At 45.1% G+C, this 11288-nt stretch overlaps 2 protein-coding genes across 3 annotated transcripts in view; one reads left to right on the forward strand and one right to left on the reverse strand.

Annotated features, from left to right (window-relative positions):
* RBKS (ribokinase) overlaps positions 1-1811 on the forward strand; it is a 101994-nt gene extending 100183 nt beyond the window's left edge. The window contains exon 8 of one of the 2 annotated variants that reach the window (XM_054021618.1): positions 242-1811. In XM_054021618.1, the coding sequence (XP_053877593.1) occupies positions 242-415 (174 nt within the window). In that variant the 3' untranslated portion in view covers positions 416-1811. The remainder of the gene's footprint in view (positions 1-241) is intronic. The other variant, XM_054021620.1, reaches the window with a different exon arrangement.
* Positions 1739-11015, reverse strand: MRPL33 (mitochondrial ribosomal protein L33). Its single transcript, XM_054021621.1, has 4 exons — positions 10935-11015; positions 8391-8409; positions 4302-4408; positions 1739-2045 (listed from the first exon to the last, which is right to left on the reverse strand). The coding sequence occupies exons 1-4, from the start codon at positions 10954-10956 to the stop codon at positions 1996-1998; spliced, it is 198 nt and encodes a 65-aa protein (XP_053877596.1). The 5' UTR covers positions 10957-11015; the 3' UTR covers positions 1739-1995.
* Positions 11016-11288: the final 273 nt, after the last annotated feature.

Below are 11288 nucleotides of genomic sequence, written 5' to 3' on the forward strand. Positions count from 1 at the left end.
AAAAGGTAAGCTATGATATATTGTATGCCCTAATGTGTCGGAGGGATAGGGGGGCAAGAGTTAATGTTGTGGCAGCAAGCTTCTGTTTTGGAATTTCATAGAAATTAGAAATGGAGAAAAAGACAAATCCAGTTCAGCTCCTGTTGCATTAAAAGGCAACCTTTTGCATTTCAGGTAAATGCAGCTGAACTGTGTTCTTGTGTAAGAATCTGCCTAACTTTGTGTTTTTCTTTCATCTTAGGGGGCTGGCGATAGTTTTGTGGGCGCACTGGCTTTCTTCATGGCTTGCTATCCCAATCTATCCATGGAAGAAGTGATCAGGAAGTCAAACTTCATCGCATCAGTGAGCGTCCAGGCATCAGGGACACAGTCTTCCTATCCCTACAGGAAGGACCTGCCCCAGGAACTTTTCTAACTTGTGGTGTCAGACATCTGCATGTGTTGATTGTAAAATATCCCAGGCAAGGGAGTTCTGATTGTGCAGAGGCAAACTTTTTCCCCCCTAAGAGATTCCAGGTTCTCAGCTACTAAAGGACTAGAGTGCAGGAAAGTCTTTACTCCCTTCTCAATCACCGATTCCCTGCTAGACTCTGGTCTAGAGTAGAGCACTAGGATTGCACTCTTTCATTCCAGCGAAATACTGTGGATCTGGCCCTTGCCCTACACACTGTGCAGGACAAACATTACTCTAATGGCAATGCAAAACTTAGTAGTCAATGTGGTCAACATTTCACTCCACAAACTCATGTCTATAAATTCAAGAGACATTCCACAATATGAGTAGGGATAACTGAGCTCTGAAATTCAGTGGCCTCCACAGACTTTGCTATGCTCTCCACTAATTAAGATTCTCCTTGATTTTGATGAAGTTTCACATCTGCCAGCTAGGGACATCGCTATTGAAATGTGAATTATAGTTAGCTTTGAGTTTTCAACCAAATTCCTATTGTCCTTGCTCTCTGTGGCAAGTGCCTTAGCCCGAAGTGAGACTCATCAACTGTCTGGAGACCACACATACCAGCATGCGAAGTTCCATCTCATCCCTAGTCCACTCCGATCACAACGAAGCACTGCATACTGGGTCCTGCACCATCTGCTGGTTATGTTTCTCTATTGCATGATGGCTGCAGTAGGCTCCAGACTGCGTCCATTAAGTGAGGTTTTCTGGTTCTGGGCAAGCTGCTGATAAAGCCCTCAGGTGAGCTAGAGGTACATATCAGCTCATTAGCTGTTTAATGTTCCAGGGAAACGCATGCCAAGATGCCTAGTCAGTCTTATTTGGCCAGAAACACAAATAAACTAGTTATTTAAAGAACAAAATCATCAGCCACAATGCACTAGTCAAAAAGCTGGCTTAGACATCTACTGTGTGCCTAGTCAGGCAAAAATTCAGATGTGAAAATAAGTCCTACATACGTGGGCTTGATAAAAAGCTCTATTTTGTATGGGTCAAATCCTGATCTCATGGAAGTTTTGCCATTGGCTTCAAAGGCAGCAACCTTTAGCTCTACAGGTCACTTAACTAGTTGTATTTCTTCTTCCCACCTCTACTATAAGCTCTGAAACACTGGTGCTCCTACGGTTTCATCTGTGGATTGTGGTTTAGAATGCCTCTAGCAACCCTTCCCCTGAAGTTCTCTTGTAGAAAATGTTAATTTTTTATTGCCATGTGAAACAATAGTCAGTTTCTTTGACAATTACAGCCAGTTTCACAATGGAAAACACAGACAATGGGATCTGCCGTTTTAATTTTTTTATTGAGGACTGTAAAAATAACTCAAAGGATAAATAAATGTTGATTTGATGATCTATGTCCAGACACTAAGACTTTTCTCTCTCTACATTGTTCTCAATCACAATGGCCTTCAAATCACAGGAGGCATTGATCGAGTTTATTTCCTCTCTTTTTAGCACATGCTGCAGGATTTCAGAAGCAGCATTCCCCCCTCAAGAGTCCAACTGACATATAAAACAAGTCCATTTACAAGGCGTTGTTCAGATGGAACGTATTTTTTTCTTCTCTGTGAAGAGAACACGTTGATTCACTGTGGAGAGAAAGCAACTTGGTAGGAAAGTTCAAGTGTTAGGATTTACAAAAAAAAAAAAAAATCCACACCCCCACCTCTTGCTAGCCTCAATGCTTAAACAAATACTGAACGAATGATTGCTGGCCCAATGCCATTGGTGGCCAACCTGCTTTTAAAGGACTTTTAGCAAATATTCATTTTACAACATAACACTTGTAGTATACAGGTGTCTATTTTACCCCATGAAGGACAAACATTAGGATTTAAGTGACACTGAAAATGGAACCTTTTCACTCAACAGCGGCTCACCATGTCTATTCGGAGTCAGTCTGCTCTGCATAGGGACAAAGAAAGGTTGTTACAGCTTTTCTACTTGTCTTAGCGCTGCCGAGTCCAGACAGCTATGGGAGAGTAAACTGGATTCTAATCTGCCTCGCATATCATCAACAGAATCCTTCAAGGACCAACTGCAGAATCTTTATTACAAGTGATGAGTGAACTACAAACTGAGCTGGACTGTAAGTCCTCAACCTGAAGTTAGGAAAATCATTTTACTTCTAAACTGCGCACATGTGATATGGAGGTTAACTATGAGAGAATGAGCACGGCAAACTACAATGCCGTTTGTGCAATCAAATTGTTTAATGTAATTTTAGTAACTTAACACTGAAAACTATGTAGGGATAACACTGTACACCACAGAGATAGTGGATTGAAGTCATTTCTCCAACATATCACAGCCTAGTTGTGACTGAAGCCTTTACATTATGCACTGCAACAATCTGGGACTTTCTACTTCACTATAAAAGGTTCCCTATATGCAGGTCCCATTGTTTATGATACACACAAAAAACAGTGAAGTGAAAGTGCATACAGACAGAAAGTACATCTAATACTGTATCGGACATCCATGGATGGCCAGATTCACATTTACCTGCCTTTCACACATGCCTCGGCGTCTCACTTTCCCTCTGGTATAGGCTATAGGAATTTTTTTCCCCCCTTCACCAAATGTGAACCCCAGGCCATTCCATGTTACCTCCCGTTTCTATTCTATGGGTTGCATCAGGCTGTTCTGCCACCAAACTCCTGCTAGGCTGGGGGCGCTGCTCTGTAGCATATTGCACACAAACTGGATAGTGTTTCTAGTGGGGGGGGGGGTGTGTGTGTGTGGAATATTCTGAAGCAATGAAGTTAATATGAAATTAAGACACTCGTTTTCCAACCCAGGAAATGAATCCCACCACTGCTTGATCTAAGGCTTTCCCTTGCACATGAAATTCAGTTTCTGCCAACATAAATATTTTTAGCAGATTTTGATTAAATCAGCTTGTATCTCCAGGAGCCTATCTCCATAGGCATCAAACTCCTGCATTCTTAAATCAACAGAGAATATCAGTGTTAATCTTCCACCAAGACTGCACTGAAGATAATATCCCATATGACTATCAGCCAAATGGTTATATTACATACTCAGAGCAACATGATTTTTTAAATTATGCCCTAGTTAAATATCAGATTACCAGGTGTTTTGCAGGAGGTAGCTGGGATCTGTACTGACTGAACTCTCCCATGCTATTTTAAGAGCTAAAGCAGGTTAGACTGTCCCCCACTTAGCCTTCAATATGTTAGTTACAAACTGGTGCCTTCCCAAGAAACTCAGACTCTAAGTCACCTTTTAAAATACATTTTTTAACTCTTGACAAATGCTATTGACACCCATGACTTACAATGAATCAGGTTTTAAATGATGGAGAGCGTTCTGAGGGCAGAGGAACGCAGCAGAAGAGTGGAGCAACTTTTCTCCAGACATGTGGGAACCTGCATTTCTTTCTATATTAGACATTTTTTAAATAATAGAAATATTTTAAATAAATTTCATCTTGACGTTGTGATGAAAGTTTACTGCTCTTCTGGTTTAAATGTCCCAACAGAACTTCTCTGCAGCTGCGTAGCTCACTGCTGCTTCTTACGAGACAGCCATGTCTCGGAAACTGAGCATGGAAATAGAATGTACGAATTCTAATCTCAGCTCGACCACTGTCTTGCTGTGAGGTCTTGGGCAAGTCACTGCCTCATTGTGTCAGTGCCACAGTCTGTAAAATGGGATTAATATTACCTCCTCCTGCATTGGGACATTTTAAGGAATAGTACAGTGGTTTGAGCATGTAAAATGCTAAGTATTACTCTGCTTATACTCGATACATTCTGTTACATTCAACTGAAGAGAAAGTGTGCATCTTCCAGACAGCATCTAATTTCTTACGTTCTTACCAATGGGATCATATTTCAGCAGGACCAATTTCTCCTGTAGTCGGGCTCTCTTGATGTTGCAACAGTAGCCCGTCCCTGCTGCACTCACCATCCTCACAAGGACGTACCTGAAATGACGAGGGACATCATTATGGCAAAAGGCAGATGTATAGAGTGGTGGTCAGTGTCTCCACTGCAGAAATTCCCCTTTGACATGTGCAGTTAAGTGAACTGAGACATTTAATGTCACCATTTGTGCCGATAAGGGACAATTAAATACTAAATTTAGCCAAGCTGTTATATGGGTTTAATCGCAAGAGGTGATGAGCAACTGCAACTTCAACAGATGTTGCCAATGCGCAGCTAAGCAATGCTGATGCACAAGTGCTGTAGGTCAGGAGAGGAAGTTTTGGGAGCAGACCCTGGTCTCTCTCCCCGACCAGCAGGCACATCATACAGGATAAGTATAAGAGAGGCAGTGAAAGCAACTTGAAATATTCACACTAAAGCTGCTTGGAAATCTTTTGTCTGAACAGATTTCTGTTGGAAAAAGGTGTTTCACTTGTTTTGTTTTTTATGAAATCACATTGACAGATTTCCTGACAAAAAAAAATTGAAAACTATTTTTTTATTTCCCAAAATTTCATTTTGAATTTTTTTAAAATTTCATTTCAAAACTAATTTTTCATTTTGAAATTTACTTTGTTTTTTCCTCACGTATTAGTTTTACGTTATTTCATGATGTCTGTAGCATTAGTGCATAAGACAACATGTCATATCCTGCCATGCCGTGTCACGATATGCGCTACTTCTGCTGACATGGTCCAAATCAGAACAAAGACATTTCAAAATATCAAATTTTCCTATGAAACAGAAATTCCAAATTTTGATCAGCTCTAATTAAAACCTCCTACCAGCAAATCCATGAATAGCAAGGAACTCCGCCTGGAAAGGGCACTGGGAGGGGCACAGGCAGAGAATCTATTCATCTGAAAGAGGGGAGAGGTTCAGGGAACCTAAGAGGAAAAGTGGTGGCATTTGGAGTGAGGGGGAATCTATGGGCCAAGGGTTGGGAGGTTTGAAAACCACCCCACTAAAATCATGATGCTTTTAGAGTGCAGAGTCCATAGCAGGACTGTACATTTCAACATCAGCCTCAGGTTAATTGCTATCGAATGGACATAGATCATGGCCAAGAGAAGTAGTTTCCACACTGAAATAAGACAAAAAAGAAAAGAGCCGCACACAACTGACTCAGTATGGCTCCTTTTTAGACAAGAAACGGAGGATGATCATATTTAAAGGCACCCAGGCCATAGCCAATACACTATCTCAGAATACAGAGCCCAGCTGTCTCCTCCACTTGCACTAGCACTGGGACCTAAAGCAGTACACAGATGGAGTGAGGGGCATCCAAAAAGGGAAAGCAGAGCTCCTCAGCATGGTATGCCACAGAAATAGGTCAAGAGGTGGCAAGATTGGTGGGATGGTAACTCTCCACAGCATCATGCCCTCTCAAACCCCCAGATGATGCTAACCCAGTGGAGGAGTTGGGGCAGCAGCCATGTACCATAGAGAGGAGAAGAGGAGAAATTGGGGTATAATGTGAAGGCAACTGAGCCTCCCTGCAAATCCATAAGTACTGCCAGCTCTCTGGTACTCCCCAGGATCTCAGGGCATCTGGAAATTAGGGAAGGAGGGTCAAGCCCCTTGACCATTTCTCCAGTGGTGATCTCTCCTTTTCCATCGCAATGAAATGATCTGAAAGAAACATTGCCAGTGGAGACCACATTCAATTTTCTGGCTTACAGACAGCATCATCCCTTGAAATTAAACAGAGAAAATCCCTATTTGCTCACCCATGCAATGTCACTCCCAACAGCATATACAGTACAAATTGCTTTGCCTGGTCTGATTTAAAGTCAATTTTACATGAAGGGTTTTTTTCCCCCCCTTCAAATGAAGGGTAACCACTAGACTTCCCTGAGCTAAAAGACCCAGCGAATGTTCTATTATCTCCTGTACACGCACTACAGGTGTCAGGCATAGCACCTGTAGCCACATAGGGGACTCCTTCCCCATACCTCTCCCACTTCCTCAAACACCTTCTGGTCAGTTTCCTCTTTCTAGCCCAGTGACATCAGTACAACCAGAGTTTGAAACTCCTATTTGGTACATGTCTGAGGGCAGGTTCTTTTTGAGTAAGACACTTAGTTATGAAAATTTCCAACTTAATCGGGTAACCCAAGCCAGATGGTCTAGTGAGGTGTAGGCAGAACAAGAAGGGAGAAAATCTAGGGGAGAGACCCAAAAAGGGAAAGCAAAGGGGCCAGAGGAGGACCAATAAAATGACGAAGAAAGAAGGGAAGAGAACACAAAACCAAAAAGAGAAGCACTTGGTTTTGAAAATAAATTTCATTTCTTAATGAAGGAGGAGCAGCACAAAGACAGAATAAAAAGGGGAGGAATACAAGAAAAAAAGCTTTTAGGTTAGTGAAATTAATTGTATTTATACCTCCTCCTTGAGGAAACTTCACCATGCTCTGTTCATTGATGGGAGGGGATGATGGGAGAACATAATTACTATTAAGGCTGGTGTCAAACTGAGACCCCTTCTATTGGGCATGTACTGTAAAACTGCACTTTGAATGTCAGCCCTGACAATTCTGCAGAAACACCATGAGAGGAGAGACACTTCAAACCCAGCGGGTGCCTGGCACCAGCTTCATTTGGGGATGATTTTTAAATCTTCAACAAGAAGCATGCCAGGAGGTCCTCTTTCCAGAGCTTTGCAGCACAAACTATTACAGATCCAGGCAGGAATGCACCTTCTGAGAACCAGGGGAAACGACAGGGATGTTTTAATGACGGTTCTCCAACAATGACAGTGATTCTCTATCACTTTAGCCTCTTGGACTTGTCTGAATACCTTACAAATACAATTTTGGCCATAACTGTTCACCCCTCATATATATATTTTTATTCAGTCTCGTCTCCTCACTTCTGGGGGAGCAAAGGCAAATTTTTCAGAGTCGTTTATTTCCTTCCCAGCCCCAAATTGTGCCAATCTTCTTTTTAGCCCATTGGATCCGGATCTATCTTCTTCCACAGCCCATTAACACTATTCTTGAGTAGGGCTAAAGAGAGGGGCCAGGTGCTCAGAACTCTGTCTCTGCTGCACGCCCAGCCCAGAGGGTGAATGTTTTAGAGCTTTGCCTGCTGTAATAGTTACTTTATTAACTGAAAGTGATGGCATCCACCTTGAAACTTGTTCAGCAAAACAGACAAGCAACTGTTTTATGATCATTATACACAACAGCTATAGAAGTTCAGGGAACCACTCTATACTTTACTAGGAAGGTAATGCTGCTAAAAACACCACACGCATTAGCCTGGACCCCATAGAGGTCGAAACTGACCACATATGCATCCAGATTGCCCCCTCTTGATGAATGAGGCAAGTATGTGACTATGAGGATCCCCCGAGAGTTTCTCTCTAATTGTACTGTTCAGGGAAAAGGGTTGCCATGGAGTCCCTCCCCCTCTGCCCCCAAAGTGCACCATGGCATTGGACTCAACCCTCTCAGATCACCCAGGGGAAATGACCACGCGCATGGAGGCCCTGTGCTTCTGCACTGTCTCACCCGACTTTCTGGAGCTCTGCTGCCAGGGATCCCTCTGCTACAGCTGCCTTCAGAAACTCCATTAAAATTAGATCCCCACCACAGAGATGATCCTACAGGAAAAGCAGCACAGCCCCAGAGTTCTAGAACGTACTCAAGTAATTCTTCCAGGACTAGATCACTGATGTGCACCTTGCCAGATCCTGCCTCCATCCAAAAAGGGTCATCCGCTCCCCAATGCTACCTCCATGTAGAATCTAACCCTGAGGAATGCCCTCCATGGGCAGTACTGCAGACCTCCCATTCCAGAGAATGGGGGAGAGATCTACATGCAAAGGAGATGCAGTCTGGCTCCTAGGTTGAACAACCACAAATACTTTGTGTACATTCAGAGATTCTGCGAGAACCCCATATTTATGTCATTGTAGGATGCAACTGTGGGAAGCAGATCATTTGTAATAGCTCAAACCAGTAAAATGTCACTTACTTGGATTTGCTCTTGGCCACTGTTTTTGGAGCACAATGATGAGGGGGAGAAAAAGAAAGAAAGTTATGTTACCATCTTGTTTTCTTTTAACTATTAACATTTACAAATTATTACAGCTTTGCACAAAAGCTGCTTTTGGAACAGTCCCAGAGCAGCCAGGCAAAGACAATCACAGTTGTAAAGGAGATTCCTCTTGCCTTGTATAGGTAGGCCATGCCAAAAATCCACCTTTATTTCCCCCATCATATCGTTTTAAAAATCATTTGTGCAGTGCCTAGTCCAGTAGGTCCTGGCCTGCTTGTACCCTCCAGGCAATACTGCAATGGAAGTAAAAGTATAGCAAAATCCACCCTATGTTTTGTCTGCACAATCAAAGCTCTTGTTCAAGCCCTGAATAGTTCCAACTACTCCCACTTCAGGTTCTTTCAAAATACAGTGAAGATCAGATCCCTTGTTTCTATATCACTTCACTCTCAGAATCATAGAATATCAGGGTTGGAAGGGACCTTAGGGTTATCTAATCCAACCCTCCTGCTCAAAGCAATCCCCTGACAGATTTTTGCCCCAGATCCTGAAATGGCCCTCTCAAGGATTGAACTCACAACCCTGGGTTTACAGGCCAATGCTCAAACCACTGAGCTATCCCCTCCACAGGCTTCCTGTTTTCCACTGCATAAAAGCTCAAGCTTCTTGCATTCACATTTAAGGCCCTTCTCAGCTCTGCCTTTCTCATCTATTTCTTTATCTTGATCTCTTAAGCCCCTCCAGCGCTCTAGCAACACTCATTTATCCACTTCTCCCAGCAATATGGGCATTCTGCCCCTTTCACAAAGAATGCCTTTCCTGAACTGCAACATAAGGCAGCTACCCTCCTCTTCAAATCTCTCCAAAGCCCATTTCTGCTGGAACACCTACAAGAAATCACACAACTAATGATGGGTTGATGAATGGGCAGAATCTCTGTCAGATCCTGCCTCCACCCAAATGGGGTCATCCACTCCCCACTATTACCTCCATGCAAAATCCAATCCTGGGAAATGCCCTCCATGGGGACAGTACCTCAGACCTCCCATTCCAGAGAGCAAGGGAGGGATCTATAAGCACATGAGCTTGTTACCCTCTTCCTTCATTGAGATTTTTACCCTCACAAGAATATTTTCTTAAATTAGATTGGAAACACTTTGGGGCATGAACTGTCCCTCACGGTCTGTTTATACAGCCTCAACACAAAGGGGCCCAATCCAGAATCTGTAATACAAGTAATAATGCAGCACACATATCACCACAACACAAGTAATTTCCCAAAAGTTACCTTATATTGGACATTCAGGTTTCATCTGTAATTTATTTGTATTGCAATAGCACCTATGGGGGCCTCACTCATGGACCATGACCTCAGTGTACTAGGTGTTGTACAAACACCGAACAAAAAGATGATCCCCGCCTCAAAGATCATACCATCTAAATAATGTTTTTAACCATTTCCTTTTCTTTCATTCTTTTAACTAAGCATTTCTTTCACAGCTGTTGACAGTTTATGGAGTTCAGATATTTCCCCCCCCTGCCCTTAGTTTTCAATCCACACTGGGGCCTGTTCTGAAATGTCCATATGGGTTTCCAGATGACCAAGGACTTAGCCAAGTCCTCATCATCAAATGGCCAAACCAGCCGTTTGTTTTTAAAATGACTTAACTCACAGGTAAACGTTGAATAAGATGTGATATGTCTAGTAATTAAAAACTGTTGGCCCTGTAACTGCTTGCTCGTGGCTGGGGCTTCGAACAATTCCTAGGATGATACAGCTGGTTTACAGATACGTGGCTGAGAAGCAGAAAGGAAAGACCAGCCAAGCCACACAAGCAGATCTCTTAACATTCACCTGCATCGCCCACCCCCCTTCGTGCTACATTCACTGTGGCCTCCAATTGCCCTCCCTCTGCAGTGGCAACCTAGGTGCTGCTGGAGCAGGCAGGGCGCTGGGCTAGGTGCCCCCTGTAACACTTCTCTCTCCCCCCCCTAACTGGGGTGTTGGGGCTCGACCTCAATCGCCTGCCCCGGTCACTCGCCCCACGGGTTTTAGTTTGTCAGGGTTGCTGTGGGGAGTGCCCAGGAGCCTGCAGCGACCAGAGCAGGGAACAGCGCCACGCAGCCGACCCCCGCCGTGACCACCCCCCTTGGGCCCGACCCAGAGCCCCCTACAGCCAAGGGAGGTGGGAGCCGCTCGCCAGTTCATATGGGTGCAGAGCCTCGCGCCACGGCGGGTCTATCTGACTCGAGGGGTCCACGTGGTGCCGGGGCGCGCTGCCCGCCGGGAGCTGTAGTCCCAGGTGGCGCCGCAATGCCCGCCGGGAGCTGTAGTCCCAGGTGGCGCCGCAATGCCCGCCGGGAGCTGTAGTGCCGGTGGGGGAGGAGCAGCGGCCCAGCCTGGGCCCAAGTGCGTCCATGACACCGTTAGGCCCAAGTCTCCTCCCACTGCCCCTCGCTCCTCCCCCGCCGCCCCAGCTAGCAGCCGCGGCGCGGGGCCGGATCCCCTTCCCCACTCACAGGCGGCTACCGTCAGGAACATGGCGCCTACTCCTCTGCCCCTCCGGCCAGCTCCAGAGTCCAGAAGCACCGCCACAACCACTTCCGGGTCACGGGCGCAACCGCTTCCGGGGCATAGGAGAGCGGCCAGGCAGACGGGGAGGGCGGGGCTGGAGACGATAAAGCCCCGCCCAGCCCAGGTCACTGCCCGGAAGCCACAACCCCTCCCCTCGTAATGTGTAGGGCGGGACTGCCCAGGCCCTTGCACCATGGGTCCCACCCTACCGCGTTAGTTACCTGGGGGTTGGGCCTGGGCGCTGCTGTGCTAGGTGCTGTACAGACACAATGAAGGCGCTTGCCATCTAGGAGGGGGGA

Source organism: Malaclemys terrapin, chromosome 3 (assembly GCF_027887155.1).
Source record: "Malaclemys terrapin pileata isolate rMalTer1 chromosome 3, rMalTer1.hap1, whole genome shotgun sequence".
In the NCBI taxonomy this organism is placed as follows: Eukaryota; Metazoa; Chordata; order Testudines; family Emydidae; genus Malaclemys; species Malaclemys terrapin.

Excerpts from the sequence above, each read along its gene's own strand:
- MRPL33 (XM_054021621.1), bottom strand. The coding sequence starts at position 10,956 with ATGTTCCTGACGGTAGCCGCCT. Across the intron at positions 2,046-4,301 it reads GCTGAAATATGATCCCATTG|TGAATCAACGTGTTCTCTTC; the intron begins GTAAGAACGTAA and ends TTCTCTCCACAG.